Here is a 23649-nt window from a genome sequence, read left to right on the forward strand (position 1 = left end):
AGCTGAAGCAAAAGAAAAACACATGGGAAAAAATACTATTTAAATGCTTATTTTGTGGAGGGAATAGAGATTATCCCATGTGCTTCAGGTCCTCCCCAGCCCTGCCTGGGTCCTGAACCTGCCTGCACTGGTTTGGTTTATTTATTATTTGGGGATAAGCGGAGCTCCGCTCGTGGGGAGGCTGGTATAATCATGTAAACAAAGGTTAACAGTTGTGGAAAAGCACTTTTTACCCCAGAGCAATGGATCTATATCAGGGTTTTTACATGCTGTTTTCCTAGCTCTATACTATGTGCCAACAGAAGCCTGTTGCTGCTTTACAGCACTTCAGTGCAAGGGGAAGGGACTTCTTTGCGTGTCATTAGGGAAGAATCTGCTGTGGTGACCACGGAAGCACTTCTTACAAGCTGATCCCATGGAAGTTTTGGTTTACCAAGTCAGATGTGAACAGAGCAGCAGTCCATTGCAGACCGTGATGAATGGGCTGTTCCTGACAAGGAGGTCTGCAAGGCAGGTAGCAAAGCACTTTGAACATTGTGGATTTTGCATTATGCTGAGATTCATGGCCCTGCAATGCACAGAAACCTCTGCCAAGGCCTGGTGGTTTCTTTTGGCGTTAACTGATGCAGCTGAACTCACTCCGAACACAACTTTGCTGCAAGCGTGGCCAAAAAGAAGTGTGCTGAGCTCTGCTATACAAATGCAGTCAAACCTGCAGGCAGGAGAGCAGGATGAGCTGCTTCCCAGTCAGAGATATGCAGCTCCCAGCCCGTGCCCTCTGGCCGCATTCTTTGAGCCCTGTTTTAAGAAGAATAGCACCATAGAATCTACCACCAAACACCACTGGAGCACGCTGGCCTTGTAAAGCAACCAGCTGAGCAGGCGCTGTGAAACTCATTCCTGTGGCTGTGATGATGATGGTCCTTAGATGAAAATGTGTGCAGTGTGCGTTTGTATACAGGAGACCGTAAGCAATCCTTATGGGTTCCTTCCAATTCAGGATACTCTGTGATTCTAAGGCAGCCCACAGGCTACAGAATCTATTCAAGAGCTGGAGCACATTAAGAGCAGAGTACTGTTTGGCACAAAGATGCCACTGAGTGTCAAGTAAATCATCACCACCATTACTTTCCTGGATTTATTCAACTCCAGGGACTTGCTGCTCAGTGCTCCCATAGGAAGCGACACCAGCGGTGAGCTGCTCCTTTCAAGTGCCAGCACAACTCGAGCTCCTTTGTTCAGAGGGAAGCAGCTTTAAACACGTGCTGAGTGTGATACAGTGGGAGACAACCCCAGCAGCCTGCTGGGCTACGGCTTGGCAGAGGCTTGCAGCTCGTACGTGCCGTTCCTCTGTCGCTGTGCTCCCAGGGGAGCAGAGCCGCCATGCTGGAGGCAGCTTCCTGCGGCCGCTGTGATCTTTTGTGCAAGGCTCAAGTTGAGGGCTGCCCTGGCTGTCTCTGTTTTGACACCTTCAGGGCTCTCAGCCCTGCCACGTGGCTTAGTGAGCCCTCGGGCCTGTAGACAGCACCACACCTGCTGCCTGAGCAGTCCCTGGATGGCAGCACGCAGCCTCTTGCTCCTTGCTGAGCATGCAAGTTTGATGACCAAGGAGGCCCAGAGGTTCTTTCTCCCTCCAGCCTCCAGCACAGACCTCCAAACACACACGCACCTCCTGGGGAGAAATGTTCCTAATCTCTTTGAACTGCTTGCATTGGCCAGGGAGAATGACCAGTGACAGATCTGTGGAGATGCGGTACCTATGGACACGGTCTAGAGGGCAAAATTGGTTTTAGGCAGATGCTTGGACTAGATGGTCCTAGAGGTCGTTTTGAACCTTAATGGTTCTGTGAGGCTGTGTCTGACTGCTTGCCATCAGCCCGGGAGAACTGGCACAGCCTTCTGAATTGAGGCCCAACTGCTTCTCAAGTCTCCACTGGCACTTCTGAACTGCTCTGCAGGACAAGACACAGCTTGTCCCGATCTTGGCTCCAAGGAAGGATTCCCAAGGCATAATATAACCTGCAAACCACGCAGCTGGTGCAAAAGTCCTCTTCAAAGTGGTGCTTCCACTGGCAGTGTGAGCTGCATGCTGCCTGCACGAGCTGGGTGAAGGAAACTCCATTTCTGAGGGCAATATGGTGTGCAGCAGGTGAAGCGTCGCTCTGCCCCGAATATTCATTGCCTGCATCTCTGCACTGAGTGTTAGTGTGCCAAAGATCCAGATGAACTCTGAAGTTATGGAGGTGCATGGTGCAAGGTGAGGTTTGCCCTGTATGGCTGTGGGTGTTTTTCCTGAAGAGAAGGGAAAGTGTAAAGCATAGAGCAAATCTCCAGAGAAAACTATTTCCATGCTGGAGACCTCAGTAAGTCTGCAAAGCACTTGAGAGATGAAACAAAAAATTATGGCAAGATTGTAAACTGCAGATCAACAACCCTAGGTTTTCCAAGATCTGGGGTCACTGCCAGATAATAAACGTAAATTATTCTGGAATGTAAAACCAGTGCCTAAATTATCTGCATCCTGCAACAATGCAGGTGTGTGAGTTCTTTATAAATGGTGAGTTGTATCTTACACTTTTCATTAGAAAACAAAAGTGACCACAAAACTGAAAAATAAAAATAAACTATTAAGAGCAGAGAAGTTAAAAAGGAAGGATTTTGGCTGAGCAGAGGGCCAAGCAGTGAGGACAGCATTTTAAAGAACGTTTTAATTTATCTCTGATTTTACTTATTAAGCACCTTGTATGATGCAAAGCCAAGCACCCTTCTCAGCAGTAGTCCTAAGTGAAAGCTGCAGCTTCTCCAGAAGTGCACGAAGCCACACAGGGCTGGCAGGGTGCGGGTTGCCTCACTTGTGCTGAGGGTACAGCAACTTCCCCAGAGAAATCCGTAGGAAGTGTCGTTTTGTTTCCAGGCCAACACCAGCAGTGGAAAGCCCAGGGTGAAGCAGGACAGGCAGTGATGCCGTTTGCAATTCAAACAACTCGAGATTGCCTCATTCACAGCCAGCGCTTCCTGGGCAAAGCCTTCACAGCTTCTTGCCCCTAACAACACAACCGTGCTAAATGTCTGCTCCAGGAGTGTAACTCAGAAGTTTGCTCTCCATCAACACTTCACAGGAACAATAAGGAGAAGTGATTCTGCTCCTTGCCAAACTCTGACAGGGCACGGAAATTCGCTCTCACACCACAGATCAAAGCTGCTCGGCTTTATGCAAAAATGGGACATTTGAGTTCCAACTGAACAGACTGAGGAGACTTGAATTAATGCAACACAGCCATCCTGAATAGAGAAGCCCATTATGTTCCAAGTCCCATGAGACCTTAGAGCCATCCTTTGCCTCTAATTCCCACTCTCCTTTCACAGACAGACCCATGCAGCCTCTAATGAGTAAAAAGGTGCCTTAGTTGTGACACAGTGAAACCTGCAGGATACACACCAAAAATCAGGTCAGGCAATGTGGAGGAAGTACCACAGCCTTCCTGTCTAACTGTCTCAGCACAGCAAAGAGTGAATTTGTGCTCAAAACCCGTTTGATTCCAAGTATCTTTACCACAGCCTCTGTTGTGCTCCTCCATTACAAAAAGAATTTCTTGGGATGTGCCCAGCACGGGAGGGTCCTGCCCTTGGAGGGATGGTGACACAGTGAATGCCACCTTCCTTCAGAGTCTGGGCACCAGCACACAGAAACCTCACTTCCTTTGGATCCTGTTTGTCCACTTGCAAAAGCAAGACATAAACCTGCTGCTAAACACCTTCAGAACACAGTAACTTAATGTCCATTACGCATGACTTTTCAGACCCTCATTTAATTGCTCAGAAAGCACTGTCTTAATCCCAGGTGAAGGGGAGAACCTGGAACATGGATCAGCGTGTTATTTATTACTGGTATTATGAGTCCCTTTGCAAAGCTTCAAAATGAACTCTTCCATCCCTGAATGGCTCTCCAGGGTCTCAGCAGTACAACTACTCTCAAGGGCTAAGCTATGCACATGATATTATTGCTGTGCTATTCAGACATACTGGGTTGTGGGAACCAAACACCAGTAGCTGCATTACAAATAGGAATAGACTGTGTGCACTGCTTTCACTGTTACTGCCCTCCAGGGAAGGAAATTATAAGTAGAAATTCAAATTTCTGCAGGTTCCTTCAAAGGGGGTTGGGCAGCAGTATCCCTAAAGAGAGCCATCCCCAGGAGGTGGGTTCCATTCCCTGCAGCTCATACCAGCAATTGTCCTTTTCCAGTCACAGTGGCATTACAGCAGGTTCCTCTGTGCTGGGCTGTTTGCTACAGAGCAGGTTTGGAAAAACACCTGCTATCATTTTAATTCTCCAGTCTTGTTAGTTTCTCTTTAACCAGCTTAAACTCATGATGTGCAGGTAAGGATAAAACCTCAGTCATTGCTATGTACTCAAGAGGGGACAGAAGTTCACATTCTACATATGTGAATAATGTTTACCCACACTGGCATTTTACAGCTTTCATTTTCTTCCTGCTATGCTCAATAAAAAACACTGATTGCCCCCATAATCCTAATGCCATCTTTTCTGATTTGCTTCAGAGCCCTGCTATACACAGCTTGTGCCAGTACTATTTCAGCATCAAATAATGCAAAACTTCACCTGTGAGAATTCAGCCACCTGGTTCTGACCCTTGCAGACTCTCCATCTGGGAGACTCGCTTCTCATACCGTTAGTATTACTTCTCTGCCATCTATTATGGTCCATGACTCTCAGGCCTGTTCAGCTCCTTAGCTAATGCTCACTTGCATCTCCTGTTCAAGCATCTCTGCGTCTGTTGTAGCCTAAAAAGAGGACACACAGAGTAATTATTTTACACCCACTGGTGGCCGGGCAGCCCAAGACAACGTGGTGTGACACTTGCCTGTCTGAAAGCTGTTCACTATGTGATTCAATAAGAAACTGCTTCCTCTACATTGCACCTCACTTCTTTTTTCCTTTCTTTTGAGCAACCAGGATCTGAGATTCTGTCCATTTAGTTAGCAGAAGCCTGGGAATATTGGGCAAAATTAGCATTATTAATGACTAAGGGGAGACATGAAAGGGTTGGCTCAGAGGTGGGGGCGACTGAAAAACATAATAAGCTTTTCCCGAAACCAAGAGTTTCCTTTTCATCACATCTTGGGGAACCACAAGTGAGTTCCCATAGGTTCAAACCATGTTTGTGATTAGCACACCTGCCTCAGTTCCCAGGGAGGGTCTGTGACCATTTTGGGAATGCAAACCAAGACTCCCAGGGCTCATACTGGGCTTCAAGCTTTACTGCACCGACTGTGCTTTCTTCAGCTTCAAATATAGATCAGGTCATGGCACTATGCTTTTATCTGCCTCTGCCAGGGCTCCAGCTGGATGTGAACCTCCAAGTGCTGGAATCTATGTTTGGAGCAGGTCTGTGAGCTCTCAGAGAGGTTCATGACATGGGCACTGCGCTGATACAAACAAATAAAAACCTCTCCATCTCAGATAGATGAATGTGCACCAGGCAGGAAAGGAATTTTTCTTTCCAGTCCAATCTATGCTCTCTAAGCATTAGGAAACACCTGGCAGTGAAACCAAACTTAGCAGCAAAGCAGCCCTAAATCCTCTCATTTCGCTCATCTACAACCAGCCACAAACAATCCTGGGAAAATATTGGCCTGAACTCTCATTTCCAGTCTCTTGCTGAACCACTTGCAAACATATCAGCATGGATTACTCACAGACATTTTCCACAGAGAATCCAGCTTTTTCCAACAAATAAATCAAAGCAACTGGAGTATATTGTGAAAAGAGCTGAGGCTGCAGAGCCTGCAAACATCTCACAGCTTCCTTCAGTAACAGAAATACCAAGTCTGGCAGCAGGTACAGCACCAACTGATCCTACATAGGATCTGTTTTCTGAAAGAGAACAAGGGAATTTGAAGACATTAATACTTGCAAATAATACACAACTGAATATAATAAATTCTGATTAAAAAAAAAAGAACAATCTTACAGCCTGTAGAACTTGATGGAAAGACTATTGATTTTTGCAGGATTCTCAGTGTATAGTTACCATGGCAAAGGCAGTGGCATCAGTTTAGTCGAGATACTGAAGTCGAGTGTCTCCATTTCAACATTTATATCTTTTTATGAGTGCTTGTTTGGCTTAAGCTTTGAGACAATCTGTGATAGCATGACTTTGTGTTTTGTAGCAATTACAGTTCAAACAAGGAATATGGTGACAGATTTTAAAGAGCCAGCAAACAGACATAGTTTGTTTGATCACTTGCTCAAAAACAAAGCAAACATGATCTAAAGCAGCTGCAATAGCATGTACCTTGATAGCCATTGGTATCTCCATACTGTACAAAGAATGGGTCAACCCTGACAACAAGCTATCAAGGGATTCATATTGTTTTACAAACAGAGAATGGAACTGAGACTTTGGTAGGTGCAATTTTTGCTCACCAGTATGTGAGACAGACAAGCAGATTTCACATCCCTGAGGTGAAACATCGCAAAATCAGCCTGACCTGATTATTAATTAGTCATATTACAATACTGCATGTTGACTCCAGATTGTGGTTAGAGGTTAAATAAACTTCAAGCAAAAACAGTCATTGCCCTAAAGAATTAATGGCTGAAAAATGAGGACAGACAAAAGGATAAAATAGATTGATGATGGATTGGAACTTTAGATAGACAGACATGAACTGCTTTAATCCAAGATCATCCAACTGATGAATGCAGAGTGCTGCTCTTTGTGCATAACACATTCCTGATGATGGTGAGATCTCCAGAGGGTAAGACAAGGCTGGTTCTGAGAAGTTCTTTGCAGAAGACCAAAAAGATACAAATACCAAATCTAGTGCTTTCTAAGTGAGCTATTGCAAGATTTCTAAATAAAGTGGCAGCCTGAAAAAATTGGAAACTCTACGTTGCCATTTCACTTGGTCATGCTATGTCCAGGAGGTAAAGCTGTCTGAATCAGAGAAATCATCAAAACAACACTGCTTCCCCTGTGACATTGCCACAAGGAGGGACCAACCCTGCATTTAAAACCCATGGCTGAAACGTGATATTGAGGTGGGGAAAAGCAAAGAAGTTTGGATTATGCAAATGAGAATCTTTCTCACAAGCTTTCATCTACACAGCCAGACACAGCTACTCACTGCTGCTCCTCAGCATCACGTGTAACAGCACCAGGTGGAGTTGCTCTTTGTAAGCTGTAACTCATTTTGCCACCTTACTGGTGACTTGTTATACTTGATGCTTATTCCAGTCATGCGTCCTTGGTATTCAGTTTTTGACTGCTTCCTCCTAAATCCTCTAAGTCATTTAAGCTCTCCTCATGCAGAAACATACCGGCGTCTCCTGTGTTCCTTCCTTTCTTTTGCATTAGGATGGATTCTTACTGTGTCTTCAATACAGTCTGTTTCAGAATCTGACACTCCTTTATCCCCAGGACAATCTTCTGAAAGGCATCCAAATGCATCTACTTAAAAAATGGAAATTGATGTATTTATGAAATGAAGCTTCTGATCAAATTTTCTCTGCTACCAGTGAAGGAGAAACAATGAACCATGAGGATGTTTTAAAGCCTCTCCTGGGAGCCCTGCTTCCCAGCAGTCTGCAGATGAATCAGATTTGTACGTAGATATTTGAAACATTGCAAAAACATCAGAAACAGAGAAAGATTTATTAGAAATATTACATTTTTTTTTGCATCATACATTTCAATAATGTTAATCTTTAAATATTAGCATGTCCGAATCTGGCAATGCCTTGTATATACATTCTAATGTGCTCTTTGTATAAATTAGATCACGATGTAACATCTGTATCCAATAGAGAAAGCTAAAAGTACTTGACTGTTAGAGATGATTATGCCACATGAGAAACTCAAGTCTGGACCAATAATCAATAAAAATATTGTGTCCAGCACCACCCAATGGAACTTGGCACACGTGCAAGTTAAAAATGTTGAGACCATCAGTTGTGAAAAATGTTAACTGTAGTTAAGTTATAAACTTGTTCCTACACAGCATTTGTGGGTGAGTCTAAATGGCACTGGAGTTGATAAAAAACAACGGAGTCTAGCATAGTAGAAGTTATTGCTGGGTTTAAAAATATGTCTTAATGCTCAGTGCCCTGAGTCTTCTTAGGCAAAAGCCCTCTTCTGACAGGAAAATGCATAATCTCATCCCATACGGACTCTGCATGTCATCAGATAGACAAGGTGCAGCTTTGCAGACAGCTGGACCTGTCAGATACTTGCAGATGGAAGCCATAAGCAAAGAAAGATGAGGGAGGTGCAAACAACCTACAGCCAGATGAGCCAATGCACTCTTACTGTCATTGCCAAGGAAGTGAGAGTTAAGGCAGCGAAGCCAAAAGCTGGACTTTGAAGAGCTCTGGGTCAGGAATCAAATAGGGCAGAATCAGTCCTTCTGTCAGCATGCACCTATTTGGTTTGGACAGAAAACTCACAAATACTGGTTGCACATACAGAACAAGAAAAATCATACAGAAAGCCTGAAAAAAAAGAAAACAAAAAAAGAAAAAGAAAAGAAACCTGCCAAAACTCAAGCAGCAGAATGTGTCTCACTGAATGGAAACTGGAGAAGCTGCTTAAGTCAAAAATGAGTCTGCTTAATGTGGCTGCCTTACTGCAGCACAAGAAAAACAGTGAATCTTTGGCTCTCGGACATTCCCATGAATATCACAGTCACAGGAAGGAAAACCTGGCCAATGCAGTGAGCTCTGGGTTCTCTTCCCTCTTCATCTTCCGAGGACCATCCCAGGCTGTGCTCTTAGGAGAAACGTCACTCCAGATGGCAGTCAGTCAGGACTCTCAAGCTGAAATCCTACAGACATCCACATCCTTTGCTGTCCATACAGGCACAGGTATTAATTTTCCATCTTGTTCCCTCTCCTCACATACTGGACTTTCACTCCAGGCAGTTTCATTGCATACTTTCAGAAACAGTTCATCAGCCCTTCTAGAAAACCTTCTTAGAAAGCTGACTCTTGACTCTCTTCTCAACTCCCCTGTACCTTCCCAAATCATGATATACTCTGTACCTTCTATAAATCACCATAAATTCTGGAAGTCAGATCACTTTCTACACATTTAATTCCCTTTCCTCTAGCAGCTGTAGTGAAACAATCACACAACACAATATCCCTCCTTGAACCCCACTGAAATCCCCATCCTTAACATTTTTCTCACGTGCTCAACCAAGATCAGCTTTATGATTTCTTGGAGTCTGACAGGCTACCCCAGGACACAAATAAATGCAGTTGTGTTCTAGAGCTACTGTACATTTAAGGAGCACATGCTAAAGCAATTCCACCTGCCTGCATCAGGGAAAAAATCTATCACTCCTAAGAGGCAAAGTCAAAAAGGATTTTGGTAGCTTAAGCAAGCTGTTGCTGATACCATCCACATCACAGCACCGTGTGTTCCAATTTAGCAAGAATATTCCTATACAGTGTAGCTTATCTTAATAAGTCCTGTAACATTAATGGCAGCTGGAACTTTAATTTTTCAAATTCCAATTTGAGATGCCTTAAAAGAACTCACAGACACTACGTATTTTCTGCAGCACCTTATATGGGACAAACGTAAATTTATATTCAAACTCTTAGGCAGCCTCAAAAAGCAATAGCCTTTTCTGAAGATCTGGGTCAGATGCGGTGCAACGTTCCAAAGGAAAAAACAACCAAACACAACAATGTAGCAGCTTAAACGAACCCATAAACCCAATTGTTCATCTCAGAAAATAACTCGGAAGAGCAGCTCAATCTCCAATTGTCATCACTTCAAAATGAGATGCTTTGCAGGTTTGAAGGCTGGAAAGTAACACAGAGCAAATGGTAAAAAATGATATCTTGTTCTCTACAGACAACTCCTTGTTCCAACTCCCAAGTAAGGGAACGTGTTCTCATGAATATACCATTACTGCGTAGAATTCGAGTTTGGACCGAGCTGTTTTGGGAGGAATGAGAAAATGGGCTGCAAAGAGACAGAAACAGTGCTTTATAAAATTGAGTTAAAAACTGAAAGCCATCAGATCAAGCAGCAGAATGCTTTGTAAAGCTAGTGAGTCTTTGGGAAACAGATTAGAATAAGTGTCAAAACTGTGCTTGAAGCAAATGGAACTGACATATTAGATAACATACGTATGTAGCTTACATCTGGACAGCCACAGAGAACACATGCACTCCCAGTGATCAGAGGGTTAAGATGATCTTTCTTTTCTGGATCATGTGGAGCCCTCTGACTTCAGAATGTTTTCCAGACTCTGGGAATGAAAACAGTTTTTGTCATCTCTCCAAGTGCCTGATCCAAAGCCCACTGAGGAATATGGAATTTTCTGTGTTGACTTCACTATGCTTTGAACTACAGGCTGTTGGTGAGTTGGGATCTCTGCCAATGGATACCTCAAGGGAAAAAAGCCTGCTGCATCCAGAAGGCAAAGGAGTTGTGCAGCGTGGCTCCCTTCCTAAACAAAATCTGCTTAGCAACTATTTTTCTCTTCCATCTTACCATATGACAGGAAACTTATATTTGAGAACATTTAGAGCAATGCATCCCCTGCTCTCTAGGGATGTCAGAGTGTATGCTGAAAATTACTGCAGACTTAATTTAATCTAGAAAGCACTCTCTTGCAAGGAAGGAACTCTGCCCAAGCATTTACAATCACTTTCTCACAGTATAGCACGACACCAGAGAGTTCAAGGGCACTCCAAGCATGGGCCACTTTTTATCACACAGACACTCAAAAGATTAGAACCAGATTTTCCTGAGGGTGATGGATTAGAGTAAGTGTCAAATTGGAACTCAGAGCAAGTGCTGCTTTCCTCCTCCTGTGAAACAGGCATATTCTGTATTCTTCCAGCTTCCTTTCTGTTCAGGGCACTCACTGACCTTGGCTGCTGTCATCTATCCCCTAAATCTTGCTGCTGCTGTGAGAAAACCAAAGTTTGAAATAGCTTGTTTACTAATTAAAAAAAAAAAGAGACAAATAAACAAACACAATTAAGTACTATGGGGAAGCCAGAGGCTGAGATCAGGCACCTGCAGTACCCCAGAAAAATTATGTTTCTTCAGTGAAATCATCTATTTCCATTTCACGAGCTCTTTTCAAGTGCTAAGAGCAGCAAGCGTACACTATTAACTTTTGTAAGAGAAAAATGATCCCTAACTGCCTATGGTTAACATTCCTGAAGCATCAGGTCTGTGTCACAGGGTTAAACACACTAACTAAACAACTCTTTTCTTGCAGCATCATAATCTAAAGCGGCCAGCAGCCTGAGATCCTGTACAGCACATTCTCTAAGACCTGCTCCTAGAACAAACTAAGTAGCCCTTATTGAGTTTGATCCTTTCACCATTGGAGATGACATAAAATTTACCTTCATGGGGTGAAATAAGAGAAACAGTAAATTAAACAGCATATTTCAGACATCTTGTTGATGGTATTGCTAGCTGAAAGGCTCTTCTCTGGCACCTTAAAGATATCCAAGAAACCAAGAGGGGAACGCAGCAACATTCTGCAATTTGCAGAGTAAAACTGGAACTTCTATTGTTACCAATACATTACTGTGCCCTCTAACAGGGTAATGTAACTTCTAAACATTTAACAGTGCCCTGTGGACTACATTTCATCTCAAAGGGCATAAACTGTCTCAAGATTTATGCTTCTACATAGAATTTACTTATTTGTGCTGATTATAAAAGATCAGTGCAGAAAAGAGAAGTTGCTCTACTCAGTTCACAAAACCACGAACTACTGAGATGCCAATATACTGCTTAGAGAGTCACCACCTGGCACCTCGTAAACTAAAGCTAGTAACTTGCATCTGCAATATTCCTATGCTAACAATGCCTGTATAGACAGCTGTGAAACAAGGCTCCATCTTCTTTTAACAGTCAAGCTATAGTAATGAAATTGTTGTAATCAAGCTGTTTTTCTCTGAAATGACACCTGTTTGATCTGAAATGGAGTTCCAGCAAGTAACAGTATCTTCCAGAGTTCTCTCACGAACTGGTGGTGGAACAGAGCATGGTTTCCAAGTTACAAATGATGGTGTTGTTATCCTACTGGATAAGCTACGGCAAAAAAAAACTAGCAGACTGACTGGGTCAGATGTGTGAGAATAACTCAGGTTAAAGTTTGACACACATGCATTTGTCATGGCATCTCATAAAATACACAGAGGGAAGAAAACAAAACATATTTGGGATGAGTTAAATATATTTGGGCAAGAAGAGCATTTTTGTGAGATTTTGTATTAGAATTAATCTCCCAGCTTCCTTTGAGTACCAGCGTAGTCCACACTGATTTAAAACTTCATTTTGTGGCAGGTCGGTAGAGATTAGTTTGTGGAAAACATTGTATAGCACAAGGAATCCTCTTCAGAAACAAAACTGCAGATGAATTTGGTGTGAATATATGGACATGGTTATTTATTTGGTTTTATCCCAGATGTAATCAAAACTATGGAAGAGCTTTCTTTCAAACTAAGAGCATAGGTTGGTTGTGGAAGAGGAGCAAGGGGATTTTTAAAGTGATCGAGTGCATCTGTGGCATTCTTTGTTCTCTTCCCCACTTGTGTCCACCTCTTGCTTTGCATCTCAGGTCTCAAAGTACTTGTAAATCTGGGCGACGTACTGCATCACACTCTGCCAGTCTGGCCGGTCTGTGTACATCATCTCACTGAGTTCCTGCATAGGACATATTGTCAAAATTTAGTCAAGCACCTCCACTGGGAGCATCCCTGGGTCCTCTGAGTAGCTCTTGTTACTGAACACTACTGCTTCCATTCCAGAGCATGTTAAGGCCACATAACTGTATAAAAGCCCATGGGAACAATCTACTGGCTGACTGCAATTGTACAACTCCAGCCAAAGAACAAACTATTTAAACACTGTACATCCTGAAAAGGTCTCTTCCATCTGTAATCAAAGAGTAATTCTCTATGTAATTTCATTTTATTTAAATTACTGCTTCTTTTCATGTCCCTGGTTCTGTAATTTAGCTTATGAACCCATAATATTTCCTCCTTCTTATTAATCTTACCTTTCTTGCCATTAAATTGTTGATTTAAGCAAAGGCTTTTTAAACAGTTTAACAAGAAAATTATTCTTCTGTTTCTTAGAACTCTAAAACAAAAGGAAAGAAAACGATCTGGCAGGCAGATAAAGGGCTCTGCCCATGCAAACAGGAATCATCTCTCAAATAAGCTTCTGAGAGGAAGACATAATCAATACTCTCAATTTTAATACCAGATGACCCCCAGAAGTTACTTTAAACTGTATTAATTCAACAACACTACAGATTTGGTCTGCTGGGACTTCTCAAAACAACGCAGACTTTCAGAGATGGTGCTGCACATTCTCTAGCACACTATGAGCATTTTCAGTGCAAGTTGACTGACCAGCCACACGACAACAAAAGCTTTGGAATGATGTAGGCAGCAATTCTTCCCTTGCTAAAAGTAGATTACTCACCAAGCTGGGTTTGATGCCCACACTTTCGGCAGCTTGAAATGCTAACAGCAGATTTCTCTTCTGTAAGAATAAAACAAAGGTTCAAAAGGATTATCAGTGTATGATTCTGGAATTCTACTTTGTGTCTGGGGCAAACAATAAGTTTAAATAAGAAGGGACAAACATCTGAGTACTGAAAAACACCAGGTTTGGTATTTTCACAGGCAAAGTAGCTAGATCAGGTCCCAGGTAAAAAAAAAAAAAGCTGCAGTCTATCTGCTGAGTTCTTAAATGACATTTGCCTTTTACTGCTCCTCCCACCTTTTTATTTTGTGTGAATTAATACCAAGATCTTAGAGCACTGTGTCTCCATCAAAATGGATAATATTCCCTGTGCATTCAGCAGATTTTTTAGGATTAAGTACAACAGAACTTACTTTATCCTGGCTGTTGAGCTCTTGGTAAGGAATATGTGCAGGCAAATACGTGTGCAGCAGAGCACAGAAGGCCAGCCCATCACTCCAGCTGCTGCTGAAGTTGGTAATGTCAATATTCTGTAAGAGGAAACAAACCATTCCTTAACAGTGCCACATTGATCACTTGAACAGGGAGGCTGGACCAGGTGACCTCCAGATGTTCCTTTCAACCTCAACCATTCTGTGATTCTGTGTATTTGACCTCGTGCTGCCTTCACAGAGATACTTTAAGAGAATGTGTGATCAACAAGATTCAGTTCCTTATCGAAAGCCCTATCAGACTGGTAATAACATAACCTAGTTCTCAAGCCCTAAAGAAAGAATGTGCTTATTTGTATGAGAGAAAGGCTCCAAATTGGCAACACCAGCAGCTGAGTGGGCAGTTTTCCAGGAGCTGGGCAGATGTGCTTAATTTGCAGAGTTGTTTGCATGAAGGCATGTCTGCATTCTTATATTCTCTGTCAATGCAGCAGCTTTCATTTGCACGTCACAGAGAACTGAGCAAAAGGTAGATAAAGAACGGGAAGTTAGAGATACAGAATTTGATGTGACCTTTCTAACATTCTTGTGTGCACTGATGGAGCCATATCAGTGTGCCCAGGAATCCTCAAGGCTACGTTTTATTGCTGTAGTTCCAACAAGAAGCTAAACATACAATAGGGATAGTGGTTAGAAAAGTTCCAAATGTTCAAAGCATGGAAGGCTCCAGGACACGACAGTGCTGCACCATCTCTCACACCGTGACAGGTGCTCAGACACCCTGAAATCCCCTTTTAGCCAGATCTTCAGTGCACCGAACGCCAGCTCTCACTCTCTGCTACTTAACTTTATTTATTTAGCTGTTTTCCATCCTCTTTCAAGATTCCCCTCGGAACAGATCTTTTACTGCATTTCTCATACAAAACCTCACGCAGGAGCACTAAAACCCAGCTGGTAAGTATTTCATCATGTGCTTTTCACTTACGCCTCATTGATTAGTTGTCCAACCTGGACTTTGTCCAGTCAGGATTTCAGATTAGAAATTAATGTCTACAATAAAATATGATTAAAACTGAAAGAGTTCAGAATATTTCAGGTTAAAATACTCTGGCAGCAATAAATCTACAAACTTAATGAACTGAGCAAGCAGGTTATCATCAGCAGTCATTACTGTACTAGCCACCAGATTGCATTTTGGGCTAAGCACATCTGTCAATGGAGATAAAAGAGACATAGTAGCTGAATACCATTGCAAAAAAGAAATATTTTACTCTGAGAACTATCCTGGCATTGCCTAAGCCATAAAGTTGCAACAGGAAGTGAAGTTTCTGATGGAAAAAGCACATATTATTTATCAATCTGCAGTTAGTGGGAAAGGATTGACCTCCAAATTACCAAAGTGTTAAATTTACTGAGGCCAGTACATGTTATCAGCAAACAGCCTATCACCACGATAGGCCACAAGAGTATGACATGAGAATCTTTCCATGCCCAATAGAATGGCAAAGCAGGAGCACAGAAAGACCTGAGTGTAAGGTTTGCTGGGGCAGTGGTAGAGAACTGCTAACAGCATAAGGGTAATCCAGACAAAGCTATTTCCAGGGTAGCAGCCAGGTTTCTTGTCAGAGAAAACACTCCACTCACTTCAAAAGAAAGTTCATATGTGCAGTGGGAACAATAAAAGACTGATCTAGAAGCACACAGGGAGCTTGGTTGTCTGAAAGTACTCAGCATGATTCATTTCTGTGTATCTTAGTTACCTGACATAAGGCAAAGCAAAAAAAAAAATAATAATAAAGAAATAAAAACAAGTCCAGGCAATGTTATTTAGAGATCATATGTATTCTCTATAGCACAAGTGACATGCCAAGTCCAAAAGGCACCGAACACCTGCAAGTCATTAACATCAGCCCCCCACTCCAGGACCAGGACCTTTGCTTGCAGATAACAGAGCACTGCGAGAGCCACCTAAGGACCCACAGGGAAATCTGTGTGATCTCTTCTCACTAAAAACAATTCCTTGTTTGTCTGAGGAAAAAACAACCACCCCATCAGATTTCGCTGGATCTTTGAGTCCTCAGCAAAAAGCAACAATGACATCACACGTTCCTCATTGCAGCCTCAGTATGTTAAATACTGACCCAAGATATTCCCGCCATGCAGATCCTGTGCCTGCAGCAATGGCTCTCTGAGTCATAATTTTCTCTTTAAGACCCAGAATTATGAATTATAAACATGAATCAGCTTGAAGCTAAACTGGAACTCTGCGGAAGGAAGCCTGCAATAAATACATCCTTATCATCTCTCTTCCCACCCACCCCCAGCAAACAAGTTGCCCTCCTGCCTCTCAGAACAGCAGACCTGGAATGCACCAGAGTGGCTAATCACTGAATATCAGTCCAAAGAAAATATAAGCTTCAGTACTGAAGACAGAACTATTTAAACGTATTGAATAAGTCAAAGAGAAATGCCTGTTTTTAAGAGCAGCTCCCCCTTAATCAGTTCAGCTTTCTGGAATTCTTCCTCCCTATCAATAATCAAAGACCTGCATCACATTCACAAACCAGAAGTCTTAACATATGGTGCTTTTAAGTCATTATATTGAGACTATATATTTGCCTGGACAAAATCCTCCCTTCCATAGGCTACATATCTCAGCAAATCCTGATGCTGACTTTCCAATACAAAATCTGATCAAGGAACCTTGAAAGGCAACTCCCAAGGACCACCTCCACTCATCCATCTTCAAGCACAGCCGTGTGAAACTGCAAATCTAATTTGGATTCGTTTCACCCTAACAGGGTGATGGGGGACAAGTTAGTGGGCTTCAGCCAAAGTGGTTCTACCAAAGGAAGCACATAAACTCCAAGCCCTGAGTAGGTGAGTACTAAACATTGCCTAAGCAGTAATACAAGAAGGGCTCCCCATAGCATGACCTAATCTGAGCAAACAGAATTCTCTAGTTCATCTGAAATGCTCCAAATATATGAAACAGCTGGGGAGCTCACTGGAAATACAGGTGAATTGGAAACACGGTCAGGTCCAGTTAACATGGATGGAAGGCATGAATGCCTAAAATTGAAGACTGCCAGGATTCTTCTGTAATTACAGGATGCACCCAGATGGCTTGGACAATTGCACACAATTATTTCAAATGAGTGGCTGCAAATCTGAAGTGATTTACCTTTCACATTTAAAATGTCAATCTATTACCAGGAAACTTCTTGCATTCTCTTACAAATCTTTCACTCATAAATGGAATATACAAAATAATACCTCTTGATTAAAAAAAATAAAATCTATCGAGAGTAACTTGTGGAACAGCAATACTATTTATTGTATTATTTTGCTAGCCAAGATTGGAAGGGAAACCAAACTACCTTCTGTCCTCCAGGCTATATTAATATCCCCAGTTCAAATGGTTTGGGCAGCTGCAGTCTCAGTGAGGATTGTTTTAACCTCTTTGAAACTCAGTGTTTCCATCCTCCCCCCCCTTCTGTACTTCTAACACTTCTGTAAGACATGTCAGCAAGTCGTGCACCTTACTGCTGATTATACGTACGAAACAATGTAAGGAAGTGGCGTCAGCTCTTTAAGAGCTATCTCATTTAGTGTGTTTGAAAAAGTTTGTGACTTTTGTTTTCCTCAGGAGCACCCAGCTCTCTTACATTGGATGACTAGAATAGCCACAGGGAGAAAGGATGATTAAAAAGCAGAAAATCAACAAGCTTATCGTCATGCACTGAGCACAGATTTTTTCTTAGCTCCCAATCTCTGCAAGTCTTTCTAAAACAAGATTTCTAAGAATACAGCAGAAAGTCAGGAGTGTCTCATGTTCTTCATTACCTTTCCAGATTGGATCAAACTGGCAAGAATAGGTAACAGTGCTCTCTAAAGCTCTGCACCATCTAATAATCAGACATAAGTTGTCTTAGAGATACCATTCCGAGTAGATTGTGAAGGCATTATAAAATAATCTGTGCATTCTTCAAGCTCGGCTCTTTTTTCATGAAGTACTGAGGAGGTCTGTGACCTCTACAAGGCAGCTTCACTCTGTCGTTCTGGTTGTAGATGTGCTGCTGCTGTAACTGAAGTTGTCATAAGAATAAAAGCAAAAGTGGCACCAAATGGGAGATGCTTACAGTAATAGGTGATAACATAACTGTGTAACCACCCGCTTTCTTGGCTTGCAAAGTGAAATACAGCTGCAACTGACATGGATATCATCACTGTAATTGTAAATACAAATAACCACCTTAACGAGCCAAGCAGCATCCGTTCCTGCCTGTTGGCTGTATTGCTCCCAGCACTGCGTGGACCGGTAAACATTTCACTATGATTTGTTTTTAGGTTTCCTTTTCATTAGAATGTATTAAGATCAACTTCTTAGAAAGAAAGTAAATTCTGGTAAATCAGGAAAAAGCTTGAGACACATTGCTGGCACAGCACACATTACACACAATGCATGTGAACTTTTCCTAGCAAATAACACAAGCAGCTTTGAATACCAATTACCCTATGAAAACATTCTCATTACTAAGGTCACCTACTTCAAAGAACTCTCTGGAGGCCAGTAAAGTAACAGGATTTTGTACGTCTTCCTCATTCTGGGACTTAACTGTCTCTTTGCACCCCAGCTTTGGGAGAGGAGAGCAGAGAGAGAGAGTTAGCTGCGTCTGGAGAGGCAGAGGTGGATTACACAGCAAGGCCAGGAAGCAATTAGTTTTTCTCATTCACCTCTTCTCTGTTCTTCAGTATAAATTATATTTTTAATGCTCACCTGCTGAAAGCCAATTCTTTCCTGCTAACAAAGCTAACACTTGCATCATTTTTCTCACATCTCACATAAAGGACACCACACAGCTGCAAGCTGCAGAGACGAAACAGGCCGGGCTGTGTTCTTTCATTGCCAAGGCTGCAAGAGTGAAGATGCAGCAGCACAGCTCTGATGGCCACACAGACATTCTGGGGAGGAAAGGAGGGAGCTGGGGAGGTACGCACTGCCCTCTGAGTCCAAGGCAGCAGCTTAGCTACTTCCTGCCAGCAGCCTGGCACAGAATTGCTAACGAGCACAGTGACGGCCCCCACAGTTATTGCTAATTATCTGATGGGCAGTTGTGCCATCAGACACGTCCTGCAATTCCTGGGCAGAGGGGTAGGCTGCAAACTGTGGTAGGCTCATGAAAAAGGATGGAAACAAGTTAGGAGGAGGTCCCAGCAGCACAGAATATTGATGGAAGAAGCAACAGGGCTCAGCTCTCCCACTTAAATCCACAGCTTGGAGTTGTTCCAGCTGGTGACCAATCAGTGTTTTCACTGATTGTCACTGCAGCCAGGCAACACAAGGAAAATGTCTTGGACTTTGGGATGGATAGAATGTAAATGCTATTTTTAAAATTACCCAGCAGGACAGAAAATTACGTGTGAGAGCGCTGCACGGGCATTTATTTTATCCTTTCAATCTAAAGACTTTTATTTGCTTAAAAGATAAAGCCCCTTGTGGGGGAGCAGGGAGGAAAAAGGTAGAACTCACCTCAAATTAGTTGTCTGCATTGGTGCATTTAGGAATTGGCACCACTGCAAAGAGGGCTTGCAGATGAGTAATGAAATGGATTTCTCCCAACATGTGAAGATTTGGGTGCTACACATGTTTTCCAGACCCAGCCCTGGCTTCAGCTGGGACATAAAGAGAAACTGCATATAACCAGTCAGCTATCTGAGTGCTTTCATGTAGAAGAAGAAAAGAATTATTCTGGAAAAGAATCAGGAATATCTTGAAAATTCATACTCAATTTCCATTATTAAAAACCCTCAGTACTGCCCTGTTATCAGAACACCTTTCCAGACATGACTGAAACTCATCATTATCCACTGAGATGATAAGATGATCTGTATTTTAACAGCCTGGAAAACCAAGGCAATGTTATGCAAGACTGCCACAATCACAGAGGTGGCCCAAAACAGACTCAGGAGCAAAACTCCTATCCCCCTATTATCAATTTTCATTTAAACACGGGGTTGACCCTCCCATCTCAATGGCTTTTCCTAAGATTCCCTTCAATTTTTGCATAGATAGGAAAAGTCTCTCTGAAGTCAACATCCTCTTCACAAAACTAAAATACTTTCTGCAACAATTGAAAAAAAACTCAGGCAGAAATTTTAACCAGTTCTCAGAAATGCACCACATACCCCACTTCCTACCAAACCTCACTGCACATACGTTCCACTTGTAAATGTCAAAATGTGTTGAGCACTGTGGGCACAGTGCTGTTACAAACACGTGCGCCCTCTCATACCAGATCTGCTAGTGTGTGGTGCTTTAGAACGCCAGAGAAGAACTCTGATGCATTAATGGCACTGGTAAATACTAAGACAGATAGCTTTTGCTGTTTACCCAGCAGGCTCTAAGTAAACAGAAATCTAATCCAAAACGTGCAGTGTGCACGTGCAGGGTGTGGCAGAAGAAATAGGAATTCATAGAGGAGTTCCTCCAGGAATAGTTTGGAATTAATAGATGGCTGTCACTGAAGTCTGGAGGTGCTTTTTTCAGTCTTCTTCTTCAGGCATGGTCATGAAGGAGTTTTTTGGCTCTCCTCCCAGAACACACAGCCCTTTAATACATTTGCATGCTGTAGCAGCTGAGAAATAAGCACCTTGTCTGCTTCGTCCAGCAGCAGCATCCACCTCCCTATTGCAAATGCATTGGCCTCTGACCACCAGACCAGAGTGAACTTTACACCCTCATCAGCCTATGTGCATTTGTACATCTTTGGGTGATAGTTAAAACAAATATAAAAGCTTTGTAACTGTTTCCAAGCCACTGGTCAACCAGTCTCTTGCTACAATTACTTGACAAACAGCACACACTGGCATGGCCCTTGTTTTTCTCCCCACGCTTTTGCATCCTTGCTGCATGAAGAACATAACGCAATGCAGACACTGCAACTTTCACATGGTCTGATATACCAGCTTCATGCAGTACGGGCACTCAGAATTATACTTAATGACTTTTCGGTTATGCTTGGAAGAAATTTGCTTCCAATTTCTGTCTCTCAAGGCTAAGATAGCTGTAATAGCAGGAATACTTCAGGACAGGCCTTTTTCTTCTTTTTGAATAACTATCTGAAGCACATCTGAAAGGCACTGCTATTAATACAAACACACAAGACGAAGGCTGAAGTACTCAGACTCTTCTCCATGCCATTCTGTATTTCTAGAAGATACGAAGAACGCAGATACCCTTAGGATATTTCACCAGAGCCCTAAAACTCCCTGTGTCTTAAGAAATTGAAGCTTCAGAAAACAATTCACAACTTTCCAGACAAATATTCAAGATGCTGGGGGTACAGATTTTTGTATTTTGCTAATTCAGACCAAACAATACAATGTCAGAGAGTATTGCCCTAAAAATAGTTTCTACATGCTCCTAAGAATACTTTTTGAAACAGCACAGTGTTCTTGGAACTTACTGCAATGTTAAGTGACTCCAAATAAGGCAGGGAAACAAATAAATCATTTTCTTCTAGCTTTGCTCATAGTTGCTAGCACACTTTGTGCAGAATAATGAAAAGGAATTCCTTTTTCCAGAAGCAGCTATGAAAGTTAGGTAAATATCATGCTACTAAAGACTTTCTGCATGCCGGTGTGATTCTTCCAGAGGCATGAAATTGGGTGGCACTGCCCTATATGTGAGCAGAAGTGCATAAGTTACATAAGTTGTCATGTTACAAGGCAATGGCTTGCATGCACAGGCAGGGAAACTATGGAAGAAAAACGTCTTCAGAGGTATAGCTGCTATTTTCCCCTGTCTGTTCTAGAGCCACCTCCTGTCTGTTCTTCACCACCTCCTATTTCACATTCCCCTACTTAAGACAACCACACAGATGGCTTCATTATAAAGGATGGTAGTTCTTCAAGGAGCAGATCCTGAATGGGTCCCATTAAGCTCACTTTAATATTGCTTAAACTAATTACCACAGTGGTACTTTTAGAGAAAAGTCTCAGGTTCTCTTTTCCTCTGTGCCATAGGACGGAGGCATGGCTGCTGGAAAAAATGTGAACAGTGCTTCTAAGCAAACGATATTTATTAACATGGCAGAAGTTCCCTCCCCTCTCTAAGGAGAGTATGTGGCAGAAACAATAATCCTGAACTCTAACGATGGTGGGTTAAGTGCCTCTTATGCTCCATGTGTTCACAGCACATCTGTGGATAGCAATAGACTTAATCTAGAGAGGTTTGGACTCTTGACAAATGGTCTCCACAGAGAGCAAATAGAACCTGAGCACTCAAATAACACCACAGTCACTAATGATATCATTATGGGAGGTGATAATGCAACAAGAATGACTTTCAGCAGCTTCCAGGAGTTACAGCTCATGGGAACAGAGCCTATGAGAACAGAGGCACCCACCTCCTGCTTCACATTGTTGCTATGATTATAACTTTAAAATAAATGAAAAAAAACAACAACAAAAACACTAGACAACAGAACAAGAGCTATTTTAACACAAATGACTTACTCTCAGCAGGCTCTGTGGTTGAAAGGACTTGTAGTAATTGAGCTTCGGAACCACAAAAGCAGTACTCAAGTTGGGTCATCTCATCACCCTCATCACATTATAAACCACGATATCAGCAAATTCACAGAGTAAGGAGGAGCAGTCTGTATCTGTCCAGCCAAAGAGATGTGCCAGTGCAAAATTCTTACAGGGAACCATACTTCAGATTAAGGGGGTTTGGTTTTTTTTTTCCAAGCTGGAGTTTTTTCCCAGGGAGGTTTTGCAAAAGGCTGCTGAACCCAAAGCCAAAGCCTTATTTCACACTTTTTATTCTTCTTGCTGCTACCATTTTTTTTAGCACTTCTCCTGCATGGTTATTCAAAAATCAATGCCTAAGATGCCAGAAGGTATTCACCCAGCATTGAAATATAACAACTGAAATCATATGGTAGAACATACCATAGTGTTTGACATCTCTTTTTTTTTTTTTCTTTCAGCCATTAAGCTGAACTTCAACTTTATTTTCATTCTAGAGCTTCTTCACTTTCTAAATAATTACTCTCTCCTTAGTATTCGTATCTTTTTTAATATCAATCACTGTTTGAATAAGGATCTTAGAAATGGTAGCAGATCAGAGTCACAGATGCTTTCATGTTTTTTCTCAGTTACTGGAAACTCGTGCAATATTTTTTTTAATCTTTTTTTTCAAAAACAAATCAAACTCTCCAGGCCAACATTCATTTATGTCGCATTTCTCTCAACTCCCTCCAGTGTTCCTCTCTTGTTTTATGAGATTGCCTCCAGGGGGACAGCACACTGCAGCTAAAAGCCAAGGAATGTTCCACTGTAGTCAGTGTAAGGATATATGCCAGCAGCAGGATGTAAATTTCTATCTATAGTATAAGCCCTGTATGGATTAAAGCATTTAAAAGTGGAGCCTCGTGCATTGGTCCCTAGGTCTTATCCCCAAATACTCTCCTAGGTCACTAATCCAGCTTTCGCCCAGGAATCTGGGACACGGGTAGTAGAAGCTCATGAGCATATTGGTTATTCTAATTCATTTTACTAGTATCATTTAATGAAATCTGGTATCTCCACAATATAAACAGAAAGGAATTCCCCTCCTCCTCGCCAGCTCACATTATAATTGTCAATATTAGATGTTGGAAGGCAGTACATGGAGTCAATGGAAAAAAGAAGTTAGGCAGCTAAGC

At 42.2% G+C, this 23649-nt stretch overlaps 1 protein-coding gene across 4 annotated transcripts in view; it reads right to left on the bottom strand.

The window, feature by feature from the left end:
* Positions 1-7663: 7663 nt before the first annotated feature.
* SPECC1 (sperm antigen with calponin homology and coiled-coil domains 1) overlaps positions 7664-23649 on the bottom strand; it is an 82498-nt gene continuing 66512 nt past the window's right edge. For all 4 annotated transcript variants that reach the window (XM_052689017.1, XM_052689016.1, XM_052689019.1 and 1 more), the window contains 3 exons: positions 13919-14035; positions 13503-13562; positions 7664-12716 (listed from right to left, as the gene is read on the bottom strand). In XM_052689017.1, coding sequence (XP_052544977.1) covers positions 12627-12716; positions 13503-13562; positions 13919-14035 — 267 coding nt within the window. In that variant the 3' untranslated portion in view covers positions 7664-12626. The remainder of the gene's footprint in view (positions 12717-13502; positions 13563-13918; positions 14036-23649) is intronic.

This window comes from Tympanuchus pallidicinctus, unplaced genomic scaffold (assembly GCF_026119805.1).
Source record: "Tympanuchus pallidicinctus isolate F22 unplaced genomic scaffold, pur_lepc_1.0 scaffold24, whole genome shotgun sequence".
Lineage (NCBI taxonomy): Eukaryota > Metazoa > Chordata > Aves > Galliformes > Phasianidae > Tympanuchus > Tympanuchus pallidicinctus.